This window comes from Bos grunniens, chromosome 22, assembly GCF_055505025.1.
Source record: "Bos grunniens cultivar Pamir isolate PY7600 chromosome 22, Bosgru_T2T1.0, whole genome shotgun sequence".
Taxonomy (NCBI): Eukaryota; Metazoa; Chordata; class Mammalia; order Artiodactyla; family Bovidae; genus Bos; species Bos grunniens.
The window spans coordinates 59,476,550-59,494,492 of NC_141186.1; the positions used below are offsets into that span (position 1 = coordinate 59,476,550).

The 17,943-nt window shown below is 49.5% G+C and overlaps 1 protein-coding gene and 1 long non-coding RNA gene across 7 annotated transcripts; one reads left to right on the forward strand and one right to left on the reverse strand.

Moving 5' to 3' along the window:
- The first annotated feature begins 40 nt into the window (after positions 1-40).
- Positions 41-4,388, forward strand: LOC147348756 (uncharacterized). The gene is made up of 2 exons (XR_015151917.1): positions 41-394; positions 2,497-4,388. It is a non-coding gene; the product is annotated as an uncharacterized LOC147348756 (long non-coding RNA).
- A 1,993-nt stretch (positions 4,389-6,381) lies between these two features.
- Positions 6,382-16,082, reverse strand: CNBP (CCHC-type zinc finger nucleic acid binding protein). 6 transcript variants are annotated; one of them, XM_086368818.1, is made up of 5 exons: positions 15,963-16,082; positions 8,616-8,732; positions 8,404-8,496; positions 8,061-8,259; positions 6,382-7,464 (listed from the first exon to the last, which is right to left on the reverse strand). In XM_086368818.1, exons 2-5 carry the CDS (start codon positions 8,716-8,718, stop codon positions 7,347-7,349), a joined length of 513 nt encoding a protein of 170 aa, XP_086224944.1. In that variant the 5' UTR covers positions 8,719-8,732; positions 15,963-16,082; the 3' UTR covers positions 6,382-7,346. The 6 variants fall into 6 exon arrangements, with proteins under 6 accessions (XP_086224944.1, XP_086224947.1, XP_086224942.1 ...); XM_086368821.1 differs by having other exon boundaries at positions 8,404-8,466; positions 8,595-8,732; XM_086368816.1 differs by having other exon boundaries at positions 8,595-8,732.
- Positions 16,083-17,943: the final 1,861 nt, after the last annotated feature.

Genomic DNA, 17,943 nt, shown 5'->3' on the forward strand with positions numbered 1-17,943 from the left:
CTGGTATTGCTCTCGCGATAACAACGGCGAGATTTCCCGTGATAACTCGCGTCCCGCCGTCTTGTGTGAGGCTGCTTGGGCCGTGGCTGCCTCTGGAGGTCCGCGTCCCTGCTGCTCCGTCACGTCGTGGAGCGGAGACACGCCGCTGGAAGTTCCTCGTCCTCAGCCCTCTGAGTGGACGGGGGGCCCTCCCGCGGCCCGCATGCTCGCCAGTGGCGGGAGGTTGCCTCGCCAGCTCCCCCTCCCCTCAGGCGTTTATTTCGGGTCTGTGCTTCTGAGATTTTCTCCTGGAATCGCGGGGTCTGTCCAAGCTGGACCAAGGCTTGAGGTCACCCTTTTAAAAGAAACGTAACGCCCGGGGGCGAAAAGGGCCGCTACTGCCGGAGCTCAGTCGGTGGGTACTGGGCACGTCGCGGGGATCAGAAGGGCCTTAGTCCAGGACCAGGGAGGCAAAGAGGCCATCGCTAGGGATGGACCTGGGGGCTCCTCCCGCAGAGCCCCGGTGGCCACTTCAGGGTCCGGGTGGGCACTTCGGCTAGTTCCAGCACCTCCCCCTCGGCCAGCATGGTACTTTGCGGAAGCAACTTCCTGCGACACGGGGCCTAATCTTTGCGGGGTGCTCCGGCTGCAGCCGGGAAGCACAGGTCATCGGGGGACGCAGCCAACGTTTGTGGTTCAGACAGGACGGACGAGTGCTTGGAACACCAGGGGCAAGTTCAGGCTGTCCTGCCACAGTCCGTCGTCCACCTTCCTGACAGCTAGGTGTGGGCTTGCCAGGAAACCCTGGCCTATGGGAATGGAGTGGAAGGAATGTGTGCCACTTGGGTGGTGCCTTGCAAAGTGTGGATGTGCCTTGCCCGAAAACTTCGCTGCTTTAGCACTGTGAGCTTTGGGGCTCTCTTCCAGGCTGATGGCCACTTTCAACCATCTCAGCAGAAGCCAGGAATACAGATGGGTTATCCAGGAGAGATGTACAGAGAAACCTCTTGTCAGATGGAGTTAATTCCCATGACGCACGCAGGAGATCCCCAAGGTTGAACATTTCACACCAGCAGAACCACTGCCAGCTTGGATGGCAAGTGACAGAGGGTACAAAAGAGGGCTTTTAATCCCGGAAGATTCTAGGGGCAGGAAACAGGCTGATCAAAGTGTGCAGCCATGAACAGGTGCTACCCTTCATGGAAAGGAACCGATGGCTCCTGGGGAGGCAGCTCAGGCCCAGAGGATGTGCTCAGGCCCTAAAACCTAACACCGCTTGCCCCGCTGGGTTCTGTAACCGGTTGAAACCAGTGAGGCCTTTTCCTTCCAGTCTCCCGTCCTGAAGGGCAGTGTCCTGTGTCTTTTCCCTGGGGCCTTATGCCTCCCACTCATCTTGGGGAGCAAATCACAAAGCTACCGACAGGAGTGACGCCCCAGGCTGAATCGTACCCACCTCTCACCCATACCTAATTTAAGACAGAGATGGGGGCCTCTGTAGCCGACCAGACTTGTAACTTTGATGGGATGACGCTTTTGGTGATGTTAGGATGAGATGGTGACAAGGTCCATCTGAGGCGGAAGCATGCCCTCCCTTCACATACGTGTCCTGGTCCCCCAAGCCCAAGCCCTGGAAGTTAGCAGAGCCTCCTTGTAATCTGAATGGACCTTGGAGCCTTGTGTTCTCAGTGGAAAATAAAGATGACAGTATGAGACTAAAATAACACAGCTCTCCTGAGAGGACTGCATCTCACAGCTGTGTTGCAGGTTTCAGTCAACTTTGGGCTGCTTTGTTCCAGCCTAGAGTTAACCAGCAGAATACCAGAAACTCCCATGCTCATGAGGGAATGGTATTCTGTTGCGTCTAATAGAATTAACAGCCAAGAAAAGAGTAAAAATGAGTTATGGTAGAATCCTTGGGAAGGGGTATGATTGGAGCATCCCAAAATTTTAAGAAAAATATCAGTTACTAATAAGACTTTAATCCATTATACTTGTAGTGTTTCTGCTTCAAATTTCCAAAGCGAAACTGCATTTATAATCAAAGTTTAGGATGGGAACTAATTTTGAATCAAGGTCTAAATGCCCAAGAAAAGCTGATTTTCAAAATGCGGCTCAGGGTTAGACAAGAACGCGTTAAATGAAGTGTGACGCAGCGGGCGGTTCCAATGGGGCAGAGCCCAGCTGCTGCTGCTGTCCCGAGGGGCAGGGCCCATCCGGCCTCCTACAGCACCTCCTCCATCTGCCGGCTGACCAGCTCCACCGCACGACCCGCTGCCTCCGGGAGTCTGCAGTTAGTGGCCCAACACTCAAGCGTTTGATAACTGGCTCATCCCACCCCATTTCAGGGTTGCCAGACATTGAGAGGTGCTCCTCTCAGCAGCATGTAGTGTGGTGGCACTGCAGGAAGTTTGAAAACAAACAGGTACAACTGAGTATTCGACCCTTTACCAACCATGTCTCTTGTCACCCAATCACTATCGCAGTGATTCTGCAAGACAGCTTTTCTTCACTTTACAGATGAGCTCAGAACTACTGGCTGAGTTTCAAGTATGAGCCAACAACTGACCCCGAGCAGAGATTTCAGTGTGGTCTCCAGCCTACACGCTGCTACACAGCTTCAAACATGAGCAAGGCTCTGCTGCTAAAACCAGGAGAGTTTTGGAGATCCAGGTACTGAGATAGCTGGGGGAGTCGAGAACTGACTTAGCCAGGTGTTAGAAGTCACACACGCAACTCTCACGGTCGGTGACTGCCACCTCTGACCTCTGCTGTATCCAGCTTCCTGTTGCCAAATATTTCACCCAGAATATTAGTGAATAATAAGCAAATGGCCTCAGCTTGGACAAGTGTCACCTCATCTGCGTTTAAACAGACCACATCATTTGCAGAGTTTCACTTCCCCAAACTGAAAATACCACCTGCAAGCACTGAAAGAAAGGCCCACCCCAGGCTCCCCGGTGGCTCAGTTGTAGAGTCCATCTCCCGATCGAGTGTGATTCCTGATCTGGGAAGATCCCTCACGCCTCGGAGCAACTAAGCCCGTGCACCCCAACCACTGAGCCTGTGCTCTAGAGCCCGGGAGCCAAAGCTACTGAAGCTCACGCACCCTAGAGCTGGTAACAGAAGCCCCTGCAATGAGCAGCCCGCACCCCACAGCTATGGAGTAGGCCTCCGCTCCACACAACCAGAAAAAGCCCACGCAGCAACGGAGGCCCAGTACAGCACCCCTGAAAGAAATGCCCATCCCTCTCATCAATCAGCTGGAAATCTTCTCTAGACCTTGACACACTCATCCAGCTCTCATCAATCCTTGGTTGGAAGGCTCCCTGAAGCTCCAGTCATCAAACAAGGCTGCCTCAGACATGGGAGTGCTGAAAAATCTGGGCCTAATGCACACACCTCTGTGGCCTGACCAGGAAGTACAGACGTAGTTCCCATCTCCAGACTGACAGCGCTTCTCTGGTGCCTCAGATGGTAAAGAATCTGCCTGCAATACAGGAGACCTGGGTTCATCTTGCTCCAGCAACTGTCATGACAGGGTGTGAGAGAGCAAGCTGACTGCAGCTGCGAAGCTGAAGGCGGTGGAGAGCTCGGCTGGGGAGCAAGGGCCGCGAGGCAGTGTGGAGAGAAGCGCAGGGAGCCCTGCTCCTTAAGGAAGCCAAGCTCGGTGAACTGGGGAAGGCCTACTGAGAAGCTGCTGAAGTTATTACCTCTGCCACCAAATTCTCTGGCCAACAGTGTTCTCCGGTGACCAGAGTGGTCAGGTTCCAGGCCAGGGTTCGTGGTTGATACTGCCAAGTACCTTCCATGGAAGACACGGCAGTGAACACAGAAGCAGCCCGACCAGCTGAAGGGCGTGCACTTCGCTCACTGCAGCTGCCTCGGTCACCTCAGGCCCGTCTAGGGAGGTATGTTTTCACAAGCACAAGAGCAGAAACCCAAATGTGAAAACACGACATTTGTGATGTTGAAGACACCACTGTGACCCTCACGTATGTTACCAGCCTGCTCAGGGGACAGGTCTGACACCACAGCTTGTGACCAAAACCTTTACAGAGATTACAAGCAGTCAAGTTCATTCCCAAGGTTAGTAGCGGAGGTGGAAATGAACAGATGGGAAGCTGTTACATTCAGTGTAATTTCTTTCAATTCCAAGGCAAGTAACAAGGATAATTAAATGTACATGAACCTTTGTTAAGTCAGAGCACAAGCTCTGGACTGAGTTGTTCTCAAATTATAACCACACCACTGGGGCCATGACCTTGCCTTCTTATCCTGGGAGTCACCGAGCATCTTACAAAATACTGCTCGGTACCCACCCTGAGAAGTCATGCCCAGTGCTAGCCTCTTTAATTCTAACAGAGGTGTTAACACCTACTCTATTAAACTGTTGTTAAAAATGTTTTAAACGGTTGCAGCAGTTACATGAGTCCAATAAACGTCGGAGAAGGCAACGGCACCCCACTCCAGTACTCTTGCCTAGAAAACCCCATGGATGGAGGAGCCTGGTAGGCTACAGTCCGTGGGGTCGCTAAGTCGAACACGACTGAGAGACTTTGCTTTCACTTTTCGCTTTCATGCACTGGAGAAGGAAACGGCAACCCACTCCAGTGTTCTTGCCTGGAGGATCCCAGGGACGGGGGAGCCTGGTGGGCTGCCGTCTACGGGGTCACACAGAGTTGGACACAACTGAAGTGACTTAGCAACAAACAACATGCTCAAAATCTTTTGGACAACTAGAATTTCTACCAGATTTTAAAAAATGACAGTTAAGTTTAACAAGGATGGACACGACCAGTACTGATACATAATTAAGGGAAACAGATTCCAGAACAGGGAACAGACGGTACAGGTACACGCTACTGACTTCTCTGACAGCCCGAATTTAAGACTTTGCCTCTGACACTTAAGAGTAGACAACAATGTCTCATTAAAAGCCTCACCTACTGACCGTGGAACTGCTTTAAAGTCAAGGATAGCCTGTTCCATGAATAATTTAACATATAAAATAGTCAAAATAACTCAAACACAACAGCTACCAACATCCCAGACAAAATCTTTCAAGGCACTGTTTTCCCTACAACTGCAACAGAAATTTGACTATTTCTATCTAAAAAAAAAATCAACTCTTCCTAAGTGGATGACACTCTTATTTACCAGAATCTTCAAAACCCTCAAGGGCACTGTACCACTTAGTACAACCTGGTTTTGTTGAACCAGGGAGCGACGTCTTCATCTTTCCCACTGTACATAAAGAACAGGAAGATAAATTACTGACTTTTCAAGGGAAACGCTTGTCATTTCAATGCAAGAAGTCAAGTTCTCTATCAGCAGTAAAACTGATGAAATGCAACATCACTGTTTCGTACTTGTGCCAGAAAACTAAAATTATCATGATCTCAAACAAACTTAACATCTGAGATACAACACTGGCTTCATAAAAATATCAAAGGGACTTCGCTGGCTGTCCCAGGTTAAAGACCGCAAGCTTCCAGGCCAGAGACACATGGAAGTAAGATCCCACGTCGTGCGACTCAGCCAAAAAGAATGCAACCCAACCACACAAGCAAAACAAAACTGTAAGCTTGCACACTCATAAGGAAATGCACTGGCGCTGGGGTTTCACCTTCTCGCTGCTCTGGTGACCACAGCGCTGCGTGACCACCACCACACACTGACTGGATCACACGCAGTGTGCCGCACACACAGCACACGCGAGGTGAGGAAGCCGCCCGGCAGGATGAAGGGGCCAACGAACCACCCTGGGAAGCTCGGGGCGCCAGCTACGGGGCAGGGCAGGGGCGTTCAGAGCCCGTAGAGAGGAAGGGTACTTGAGGTTCCAGGCAGCTGCACATTCTTCAAGCAACTTAAGCTTCTAGGAACTCATGTATAGTGAGTTCGTTAAATGACTTCTAAGGTCCATGTCAACTCTAGATTAGACCCTAAGAGAAAACACAAGCAAGCCAACGTTTCAGAGCCCGGTGAGTCCAGGAAAATCTAAAACGCTATGACTGTAACGGTGGGGCTTCCCGGTGGGCCAGCGCGTTAGGCCTTCCTTCCAGTGCCAGGGGCGCAGGTTCATCCCCAGCCCAGGAGCCAAGATCCCACACACCTTGAGGCCAAAAAATCATAAAACAACTTCAATATAGTAACAAATTCAATGAAGACTTTAAAGAGAGTCCACATTAAAAAAAAAAAACAAACTTTAACAAAGACCATCCATGGTGTCAGAACTGTTCCCAGTCAACGTGGAACTAAAGGCCATCATTATAATGGACGAGAAGACTTAAACTGTCTATGTCCTTGCAGAGATGACAGAGCTTCTGAAGCTTTTTCACAGCTACATTTCCTTACAGAAGACGAGACTGAGTTAGTACAAAAAGAAAACTCCAAACTGTCAGCTTCCGGTCCTCGGCTCCCCTTTAATATGGCATTTTGCACTATATACATTAATGAAAAGTTGAAACAAACAAAAAGAACTTTAGTCAAACTCCCCTTCCTCCTCCAGCTTTATTGGATAGTTTAAAATTACATTTCTATTTTCTAGGACTTCAGTTGCTTTTTCCATCTGACTTTTAAAAACTGATTACAGCAAATGAAACACAGTTGTCTAAGTGATATAGTATACAAAAATAACATCTTGATTTCTGTGAAAATGCATTTCTCTGCAATTCCTGAATAGCTCCAAATTATGCTAACTCTGAGCACAGATGTTTACTCTGGGTTTTAGGGTTAGTCTTTGAACATGTGTTCTACACCGTTGCCATCACCATCTATTTGCCCAGCATCAACGCTGCGGTGAGGCCGTTCCTGCTCAGGCTTTCATCCCGAGTGCTCGCGCACAGCCGTTAACACGCGTGTTTGTCTTTTTGTTTACTCCCACTCAGCTGTATGTTCTATGTAGGGCCTGGTACAGATGTCACTTGATGTTATTTAATAGCTACTGAGGTCAGACAATCCAAGGCAGTCATTATGCTAAAATTAAAGTTATTTATGGAAGCTCACAGACACTTCCAGGATCGGTTTTACCTCCTACATGGGAACATATTCGAGAAACCCAGAACGGGCTTCCTGGTCTGACTCAACTCTTCCCATTCATCAATCCCTATTCACCAGTGGCGCGGAAAGGGGGTTCTTTAACAAAGCATTATACATTAACACCTCTACCAAACTAAACATAAACTTTTTTTTTTGTAGTTAAATGCAGAAAGTCGATTTTTTTTCCACCCCTTTCCTCCTTTTACACGGCAAGTAAAGCTCACTGGCCTGGGAGTAGCCTCTGTCTGCCAACCTTTGGCCAGTGAAGAGGATTCAGAGAAAATAATACAACCATCAATCAGAAAAGGAGGGGCGACAAAGGAAAGCGATTAAGCTGTGGCCTCGATCGTGCATTCCCGTGCAAGGTGCCCTGACTCGCCACAGCGGTAACAGTTGACTTCACTCGTCTTGCTGCAGTTGATGGCGACGTGACCAGTTTCGCCACACCTAGGAGAGGAAATTAAGACAGCTTTCACAAGAGCGTTCAGAGAACGTCAGAGTGTACTGAGGGATCAGTTACTGCAAAACAAAAGGCAATGCTGAGTGAGGTATATACTGTGTTCCTCACACGGTGAGTCTTATTAAACCCCTCAATCAAGACCAAGGAGGAGGAACCTGACAGCAAAGCTACTCAACTGAGCAGTCCACAGCGTAAAATCAGAAATCTTGCCACAGGAGATCATCCAACATCACCACCAAACACTGGCCAATATGGTTTATCTTTACACAAATGAACCCCTAAGATTTCACAAGTATGTACGTATCAAACTTATGAAATTGCATGCTTTAACATGTACATACACTGTGTCACATTCACAAGCAGAGACGTCTGATTTCATGACAAAAGATTTGTGTATGGATTACACATACAAAACATACGCTTTGTCGTTTTCTACAAAGTCTCTGAAGGTGCCAAATTATCACAGCCTAACATTCTTTCCCACACAGGAACCCCTCGTGCGGTCAGGGCCACGTGGGGGCCGAAGCGCCCCCAGGGCCTCCCCCGGATGGCCAGCGCAGGTGCGCGCAGCCCCCGAGCTCACCTGTAGCACTTCACTTTGGTGCAGTCTTTCTGGATGTGCCCGAACTCGCCGCAGGAGTAGCACTTCTGCTCGTCGGCGTGGTCGCAGTCGCGGGCCAGGTGGCCGGGCTTGCCGCAGTTGTAGCAGCACTGCTCCCGCTCCCGCTTGGGCTCCTTGCAGTCCTTGGCGATGTGGCCGCCTCGGCCACAGTTATAGCAGGCTTCAGCAGTAGGGAAGGGCAGAGCCAGACTGTAACACCTCACAGGCAGCGCCAGGATCCACGCCGCACCCCGGGGGGAACTACCTCCAGCACGCTCCCCTCGCCCGACTCTCCAAGGCGGGAGAGGAAGGGTTAAACACTTACCATCCTCCTGAAGGTCACAGTCCTTGGCAAGGTGACCAGACTCACCACAGCGATAACAGATGTCTGGAAGAGACGAGGAGACAAACTGGAAACCTATTTTGGACAGAGACAAAGCATGCGTGGCTAATTAGCCCAGTCTTGATACTCATGAATACTGAAGTACTTTAGAATTCTTTATTCGACAAAAATACCTCTATCCGAGGTAAAACCACCTCTGCCACGGCTTCTCATTCCACGACCTCGGCCTCCACCAGTGGGGCACTCCCGGGCCCAGTGGCCAGACCGTCCGCACTTGAAGCACTCGTTGCTGCTCATGGCTGCAGTCAGATCTTCAAAACATGAGAAACGACATCATGAAGCCACTCAACAGCACTTATGGCTTTGATTCCTTGTTCAGCGTATTTCTGGATAGTTATTCTTGAGGAACAAAACCAACCAATATACTGCTTAGAAAAACAGTCAGATAACTACACACTTAGGCATTATGATTATGAAATATATTAAAAATGAAACAAAAACACTTTGCATAATTGTTACGATTATGCACATGTGTTAACCCAGTTACTAAGGGGACTTACAGGGTAAGTGTAAATGAATATCCGTCATTAGAGATAAAACTTGATGGTGGGCAACTGAAAGTCACATACTGGTTATAAACCTGGAGTGACCCCGTCGATCTGCAGCATCGATTGAGAGCAGAGCTAAAAACCCCGAGCACCAGAGCACCCCACACGGCGCCTGATGACACCGCAGCCCTGCCTGCCTGCCTGCGACTGATCGAGCACTCGAGGGCAGACATGCTTGAGAGGCGCAGCAAATGCTGGCTCGAGAGGCGCAGTTTGTTAAAAACAGTAGAGAAACACCAAAGTCAAGTCCTGGTAGCACTGGGGCCATTTCCCCCTCTTCTAGATTCTCCCATTTCCAAATTTTCTTCTGCAATTTTACATCTAAAACAAGGTTACTTGGAATTTCACAGTAGACTCCTTTATTGGGTATTGTTTCAAAATAAAAGTGAAACTCCAACTAAAGCAAATGCATTTTATACTTCTTACGTAACAACCTAAAAATAAGCAGGGGCTATTCCTAGAAAAGAATGGAAAAGAACAGAATGGAACGTTGCAGGGCCAACTCCCATTAAGCTGGCCTTTAGAAACTAGCTAAAAACAGTGTGACCTTTCCCTCCCCACATCTCCCTGTATCTAACATGCTTTGTGCTTAATTCCAGTGTCAGATGGTGCACAAAGCTTTTAACTTGACAGAGCAAAACCTAGTGACTAAAATTATGCTCGAGTTTAGTTTCAAAAGCCTCCACTGGCAAACATCCAGAAGACTCATACCTGTCCCATGCGTCTGAAATCAGAGCCGGGATAAATCTTTAGAGGACACTGTCTGCCAACTCACACACTCGCCCTGCACACTCATCCCCAACAGCGGGGGGACAGCGCGCTTGAGCAGGGCGCCCACACTGCATGCTGTCCAAAGGTACATTTCCGCTCAGAAGAAACCAGTCCTTGACGATTAAAAAGGCATTTGGCAAAATTACATCTGCTTTCCTATATGGGTGCTGGCATTTTAAGTCAAGTAGAGGGCCGGTTTCCAGAGAAAACACTAGAGATTAAAAAGTGAGCAGCACATAAAACAATCACAGGAAAAGTGCTTATGGCACTTCGTCCTCCCCTCACTCCCACTTCCATTCTGCATCTTCTCTGGTTTGCTGAGGACCGATCTGAGTACAGACGGACTTCCCAGGTGGCCCAGTGCTAACAAACCCACCTGCCAATGCACGAGACGCAAGGGACACAGGTTCACGTCCTGGGTTGGGAAGATGCCCTGGAGTGGGAAATAGCAAGCCAGCCCAGCATTCTTGCCTCAAAGCGCCATGGACAGAGGAGGCGGTGGGCTACTCTCCACAGGGTCAGAGTCAGAGCCACTGAGCACGCAGGCACACCTGAGCACTGTGACTCCTGGTCCCAAGGGTTCTTGCCTTTCACCAGGCAGGCCAGGCAATCTGACAGGCTCTGAGCATTTTATAACCTTTTATTTCCATGAGATATTTATCTTTCAGAAAAAGGACAACCCAGTATTCAACATGCATTTTCAAAGCCAAAGTAAATGAGAGTTCTGGGCAATCTCCCTTTTACACTGCTGCTTTAGAAAGACCTCTTGCTTACTTCATAATGGTGAAGCATAGGGGAGACACATTGTAACGAACCATCACGTTTATCAGTGGAAGAATGTTAACAGTGAAAATGTTAGGGTTGCTTCCAGCCTACAGATAATAGGTAAAAAGTTAGCTTCCTAAGAAGTGATTAACCCATGTGTGGATTTTTCATAAACTGTTTCTTCCTCTTTGGCCAAGCCAATCTCAGTGAGCTGCTTCATATTTTTACTTGAGAGCTCTTAGGTAATGACCATTAATCCACCTGACTGCCACTGTTTTAGAGGCACACTACCTACCCTAGGACACAGGCTGCTGTCCTAGGACTCGCCTCACACACGAACATATTAAGTCTTTAGAGAGTTTCATGCCGTTCCTTAGGAAAACTAGAGGCAGTAAGGGAAGACAGCGCTGTGAATTAATTCCGGCTCCACGATTCCCACTGCTCTTGGCTGGGAGTCTTGCTGCACTGTCTGCCTCGGCCTCTCGCACCTGTTCACAGCGTTTTCCAACCTTCAAGGGCCAACTCAAATAAATGCCAGCTCTATAAAAGAACCTGAGCACATCACCAGCCTGGAACTCTCCTTTTTCCTGCTAAGATTCAGGGCACTGTGCCTGGTCTACTGTTTTTCTTTTTATCATACTCCTTGAGGGTACAGACCAAGGTACCCACCTCTGAATGATACCCCACACAATCGCCCTTTTAGTAGCAGTTATGTATCTCGGGATTTGAACTGCTGAGGGTTTTTTTTAGGGGGGGAGGGGGGACCAATAGTCATTTGCTGAATGAAATAAACTTGTGTTTCTTGTATAGACCCAACCCAATCCAGTAATTACTGACAAAAAAAAAAAAACACCACCTAAATTTGTGCAATCAGATGAGCTGCTGCACTATTCATTTCAAAGAATGATGCTGGGAATTCCCTGGTGGTCCAGCAGCTAGGACTCAGCACGTTCACTGCCAGGGCCCAGGTTCAATTCCCGGTCAAGAGACTAAGATCTCACAAGCAATGCAGTATGGCCAAAAAACAAAGACTAACAATGAATTTTACATCCTCATTAAGGACTGACTACAATCTAGATTCAGTATGCGTTTCAGATTGTCTGTTACAATCCCCACATGTAACTGAGAAATTTTCACCCCAGGTCACTAAGAAGTCAGTAGCCAAGCCAGGACCTCTGCTTGCCACCCAGACTCTTATTACTCCAAGAATTCAACAAGACCCCAGTAAAATTCTATGGAATGCTGCAGAACATACATATACTAATTTAAAAAGCAAATACTGTATTTTCACTGTCCCTTGGCAGTAAGAGAGCCTATTTTTCTTCTCGCTGCTACAATCACTGCTGCTACGTACCCCCATGTATTCTCACAATGTAAAAAGATTTGGGAACCACAGGGTTAACCACTTAACTACTCGCTGTGTTGCCTCAGGACACCTGACACCCCTCCTGTCCTGGTCTGTAGCCAGAATCCTTACCAGGTGCCTTGTGCTCAGCACATGCTCAACTAAACTTCTAAAGGCTGATGGCTGCTGCTCACAGTTCCTCTCCTCTCCACGCTTCCCCTGCTGAGGTTCAAGTGCAGACAGGCAGAACTCACTCTAAGGAGTTCCCCAGCAGCCTGCTGGTCAGGATGCCGGGCTTTCACTGCCAGGGCCCGGTTTTCTCTGCTCGGGGATTTAGCCTACGAGCCTAGCAACACGGCCAATCTACAAAGCAGGCTTAGAGCAGGCCTAACTCTGCTTACACTCCAGTCTCCCGGCCTATAACGCCTCCTTCTTGAGTAGCAAAAGGGTCACTTCCAAATGAGCTCCCATTTCCCCAGGAAGCAGTATATTTCCCTTCAGCCACAGCGAACTGAATTTTTACGACACAAGTCACAGTTAAGATGTGGCAGGGCCCAGGGCACGCCTGGCGCAGTCACAGTGCGACCTGAGAAGGGCCACGTGAGCTGAACTGGGAGGTCCGACTATTCCGATTCTGCATTCATCTAGGCTGTGAGGCTTCACTCCTGGAACTAGTACCGAAACACTAACAGTTACACAGAGTTGTCTTCACTAAGGTAAATCTACAGCATTTTTGATACTAACAACAAAGCCAGTAAACTGCTTTGATTAAACCTAACAGCACCTGGTCAGCACGAACAGTGAGTCCCAATGAGTAGAAGCCAGGAACAGTCCATAAACACATCTAAAAGCAGCAGCAGCCTCGGGCGTCTGTGGCTGAGGAGCACGGGTGAGGCCGCTCTCCTCACAGCCCCGCTGCTCCATCTGCGGTACCCCACTCGTCGTCCCCAAGCCCAGAGGGCCCTCTGCCCCCAGAACGCACTCACCCATCATTACGCTCCACGAAGCCAGCTCCGAGCACCAACGTGGTACCCGAACACTTCAGTGTGAAGTAAAAATAAAGGAAGCAAGTGAAACTGTGTAGTACCTGCATTCTGCCCAGAAGAATGCAGAACAGAGAACAATACTAGGAGCAGTTCTGGCTTCTTATCCTGCATTTGCTGTGTGATCTTGTTACTTACACCCATTTCTGCATATCTGTAAAGGTTTTAATTAGTAGCTAAATATCTACTATGAGTCAAGGATTAACATACATATTATCTATAATCTCTGCAACTTTGCAAGTTATGTTTCCTTGTTCCCATTTCACTGATAAGGAAACTGAGGATCTGAGACCAAGTAACTTACCCAAAGCCACACAACTAGAACGTTCGAGTCAGGATTTCAAATGTGAGCTCCAAGTCCTCTGCAGAGGCTTTTGTTAGGATTAAGTGATAAAGTTCATGAAAATGCTATCAGAAAAGTATACCAAATTAGAGAACTCAAAATAAAATAGAACTGATACGTTTTTAAAAATCCACGCCCATGAAAGAATTAGCCATCTTAGATTTTAACCTCCCTCAAAGCAGAATGTAGGAGTGGCTGCTGCTGCTGCTACTGCTAAGTTGCTTCAGTTGTGTCGGACTCTGTGCAACCCCATAGACGGCAGCCCACCAGGCTCCCCCGTCCTTGGGAGTGATTCTCCAGGCAAGAATAGGAGTGGCAAAGACTGGCAAACCTGACCTCATCTGTAATTAACAAGCCACTCCAAGTGAACACCATACTGCATTTTCAGTCCCCTTTAATAGAGCCCACCCACTCACAATGTGAATGCTGGTGGCTACAATCTTTACTGAATTAGACCAGCATCTTTTTAACATGAAAATGGTGCACCCTTTGCTGGAATCTCTCAAGACCATGCCTTGACTGCAGTAGCATATGACACTGCCAGCAGAGGAATTCTATTAAACCTGCCAATACAGAAAGGGTGCTCTCCACAGAGCAGGCCAGGAGGCCTTGGCACCAGTCTTTTGCTCTCCACTTACTGTCAGAAGGCTAGGAAAAGGAAAGAAGCCAACAATTTTTTAAAAAAGAAACTCATTCCTGCAGGCGCGGGAGGAGGGAAGCAGAATCTCTCTCATGGTCAAGCATTTAGATAAGAGACCAATCCCCTCAAGTAGTTAAAACTGTGGTTGTCTTGTCTTTAAGCTTTCCATGTAGATGCCACATACTTTAATTAAGATTTCAAGAAAAGTAAAAAGAATCCTCATCTATAGTACCTTAAAAAAGAGATTCTGCCTGTTCCAGATGTTCAAATCTAAGTGTCATAAATGTCCCTTAAACTGCACATTTAAAACGCCTAGTTTGTTGTCAACAGGGAAAGGACCGTGGACCTTTGGTTGCTAAGAAAAACTTAACCCAAGTTCTCTGTGACATATTAGGTAACTACATAAATATATACCTTGTTGTTGTTTTTAAATTGTTACCAAGAGTTACAACTTGGAAAAAACTTTAAGTTCTTTATTCAGCCCTTGGGAATATAATAAATTATCCCTTTTATATTCCAGTACACAGAGCTCCTCCTAAACAAGAATCAGGTTCAACAAACTAAAACAGCATCAAACTATGAACGTGGCACTTCGTAGGTATTTGATTAAGCCATGACCACATGAATTTTTAAGTATTTGAAAGTAACTGCTTTGCAGAGAGGGAAAAAGTCTTAGAGGTAGGAACAACCTCTTATTCATCTCTTTAAGACCCTCAAAACCTTACATTCAACTAATAGGGGTTGAGCAAAAGAATAAAAAGTTGTTAATTTAAATTAAGGTTAACTCACTGAGGCAGAAATTAACTAGTTTATGTTTCTCTCCAAAAGTGAGTCAAACAACAATAAAAAAGGGAAAAAATCTTTTCTTAAAAACTTGTCTTTTGGGGGTACAAAATAAGGACGAAAATCAATCCTCCTGAAAAGAAAAAAGCGGGGGGGGGGGGGGGAGGCAAGCTAATCCAGACTTATTTACCTTATACTTTTCGTGGGTCCTCCTGAACAATGCCTGAAACATACTATCTGAAATCACAGATGCAAACCAAGCAAGGTTTCCTTTTCCTAGGACCCCCAGGACCAGATGCAGTCACTTCCTCTGGAAGTGTCCTGTGGCTGAGGCCATGTGGTTAACATGTGGCAACAGGCACAAGCCTTATCCATAATAAAATCAACACCCGAACCCAAATGTGGGCCATTAAACCTTTACTAAAATAGGTTTTCACGTTTGGAAAAACCAAACGGAGGCTGGTTAACTCATCTTCTCGCCTCGTTTTTAAATTGCATTCATCTACCCGGGAGATGATGCAAAGGTTACTGCCGCTGCCATGATTTTGGAAGTTTGGCCGATTCATGTGTTTTGCCGATAATGGGGTTTTTTCTAGAGGCCTGTAGAACTTAAAGTAATGCTGACTCAAGGAAAACGAACCTTATCTGCCCTTTCCCGAAGTGCAACCTAAGACCAGTAACTTAGCACGTCCATGACGATAAAAATCCAAGAATCCTGAAGCTGCTGTGGAGCACCGAGACCGAGACCCGGAGCCGCACGGGCTTTCCAGCGGGGCGTCCCCCGCCCTGAGCGGACAGCTCCTCCAAGGCCCCCTCCTGGCCCGAAGAGCCCTTTGGCACGTGGCCCGCGAGGCCCGGCCCCGGCCCCCCGCCGCCCCGCGCCCTCCCCACACGGCCCCCTCCCCGCACCTTCCCGCCAAGCTACCCCCGCCCCGCGGCCCGGAGCCCCCACCTCAGTCCCAAGGACGCGCGGCCTCGTACGCCGCGGGGCTGCGGCCCGGGCGCGGCCGGGTCCCGGAGGCCCCAGCGAGGCGGCCCCGCGTCCGGGGCGGCGGGCAGAGCGCGGGGGCAGCCGGCCGTGGAGCGCAGGCCGGGCCCGGGCCGCGGCGGCCTTCTTCCCGCCTGACGCAGCAGCGGAGCAGGCCGGAGCGCGGCCGCCATCGCCGCCGCCCGGGCCCGGCCCTCCGCCCGCGGCCCCCCCCCACTCCCCGCGCCGCGGTCCCCGGCCCGCTCGCGGCCTCACCTTCCGCGTCGCAGGGGCCCGCAGCCGCCGAGACTCAAGCGCAGACCGGGAGGGCAGCTCGTGAAGCGGCGGCTGTTTATTTTCAGGGACCCTGCCTGCGCCACACGCGGGTCTGCACACGGCCCCGCACACGCCGCTGCGCACGGCTCGCCGCCGCCCCGCCCACGCGGCCAATCAGCGTGCGGCGCTCGGCCGTCCAATCAGGGCCGCCCGCGAGGCGGGCCGCCGCGCCCGACGCGGCGCTGGGGGCGGGGCTCTCCCCGCCGCGCGCGGCCCTTCCCGCCGGGCCTTGCGCGCGGCCTTCCCGCCTCGAGGCCGGGCCCGGCCCTGTGAGGGCGGTCGGAGTTCCGGCTCGACGACCCTCCTGGCGGCGGTGGCGGCGGCGGCCAGGGGCTCCGGGAGCGGCTTTCTGTGCTCGTGGGGTCCGGAGGCCTCCTCCCGGGGGCGGGCTCAGCGCCGCCGGAGCCGGGCCCCGCTTCCGGGGCCTCGGCTAGGGGGAGCCGGGCTGCCGGTCCCGCCTCACAGCCCCTCCGGGATAAACGTCCCGCCCCGGGGAGCGGGTGCGAGGGAGGCACCGCCGCCCCAACACCCCTTGTCATCCGGGGAGCACGTGACGGCCCCTGCGGCCGGAGGGCCACTGGGCCCGGGGTGTCACCGTCCCTGCAGGCCTTCAGGTTTTCTCCAAGAGACACTGTTAATGTAGCGCAGACACGCTGTCACGGTGAAATCAAGTGAAACTGTTCTATGTAAACTAAGCAGCTACAGACCTTGGTGTCTCATTTTGGAAAGGCTTTCATTAAAAACATGAGGAGAAAAATCTGGAAGAGTTCCCAGTCTCTTGAAGCCTGAAAAGGCCCTAAAATGACCACAGCCTGAGGTCTGGAGGTCTGCCTGCGGCCCGGGTTGGCCGTTACAGCCGGGAGTGTACTTTTCATTCTTTTAATGACTGTCTTTGGAAAGTGAGCGCTTGTGTCTATTCAGATGTTAAATTGGGGTGACCAGTCCTTGTTTGCAAGATAGTTCCATCCACAGGTGACGATAGACTTGAGCTATTCATTTGCCCCCAGTTGCGCCTCATTGAATCCTAGCATCACGGCTCTAAGGCTTCTTACAGCACGTGGTGAGGAGGTAGAGCAACAGTGTGGTGAAGAGCTCGGGTGTTGAGAGGCTTAAACCTGGTTCCAACCGATCACTGCAAAGCACTTAGCAGAGCTGGGAGCAATTATTGGAGTGGATGGACTACTTTAAGGATCCACGATTTTAACTTGTGTTAATCAAGACAAAGTTAAAATATTTTAAAATTCACTGAAAATGTCCAATGTCTAGTAACGATTGAACTGCCTAGCACTTTCTGCCTGAGTTACCCATAATGCAATGGTGCTTTGTGCTTACATAGTTTTATTACCAAGCAGCTTGCACAGCTTCGTAGTCTCCCCTCCCTAATTGATTACTCTTTATAATATCTTGAGGTAAGCTGTAGTGTGGAAACCTAGTGACACGTGGCTAGTGATTTCCTAAGGCCTAACAGTGAGTCAGTGTAACACAGGAGGCTTGTGTAGGAAGTCCAGCCTGGGTGCCTCCATGCCACACTAGGAGATGAGTTAAAATTGTCACAGGAACCAGAAATTAGTATTTTCTGACTCGATTTTGGTTTACCATTCCAACCAAAGTGCTGCATAAAATATTCATTACACAAGGACTGAATGTTCCTAATTTTTTTTTTTAAAGGTGGGTGTGAAATAAAAATACTGGACATAATGTTCTTCTACACATTTTAGAAGACTTGAGGAGAGGAGACATCACGTGGCCTTTGCTCTTTGGCTCTGGGAGGAGCAGCTAATGGCTCTTTTCTACCTGGCATCCAGCTTTCTGTAATGATGATTTTTAATACAGCCAGTCTGATCATAAGTCATTCTGACTGTTGCCGAGAAGGTCTGGGATGAAGTGAGTATTGCATGGATATGCCCCTGGGTACAGCTGT

What these genes read in the sequence shown, in the direction of transcription:
- CNBP (XM_086368816.1), bottom strand. Translation starts at nt 8,718, where the DNA reads ATGAGCAGCAACGAGTGCTTCAAGTGCGGACGGTCTGGCCACTGGGCC. An exon ending in TGGTTTTACCTCGGATAGAG is followed by an intron (nt 8,497 to 8,594) that starts GTATTTTTGTCG and finishes TGTCCAAAATAG; the next exon opens with GTTTCCAGTTTGTCTCCTCG. An exon ending in ACCAAAGTGAAGTGCTACAG is followed by an intron (nt 7,465 to 8,060) that starts GTGAGCTCGGGG and finishes TTCCTCTCCTAG; the next exon opens with GTGTGGCGAAACTGGTCACG.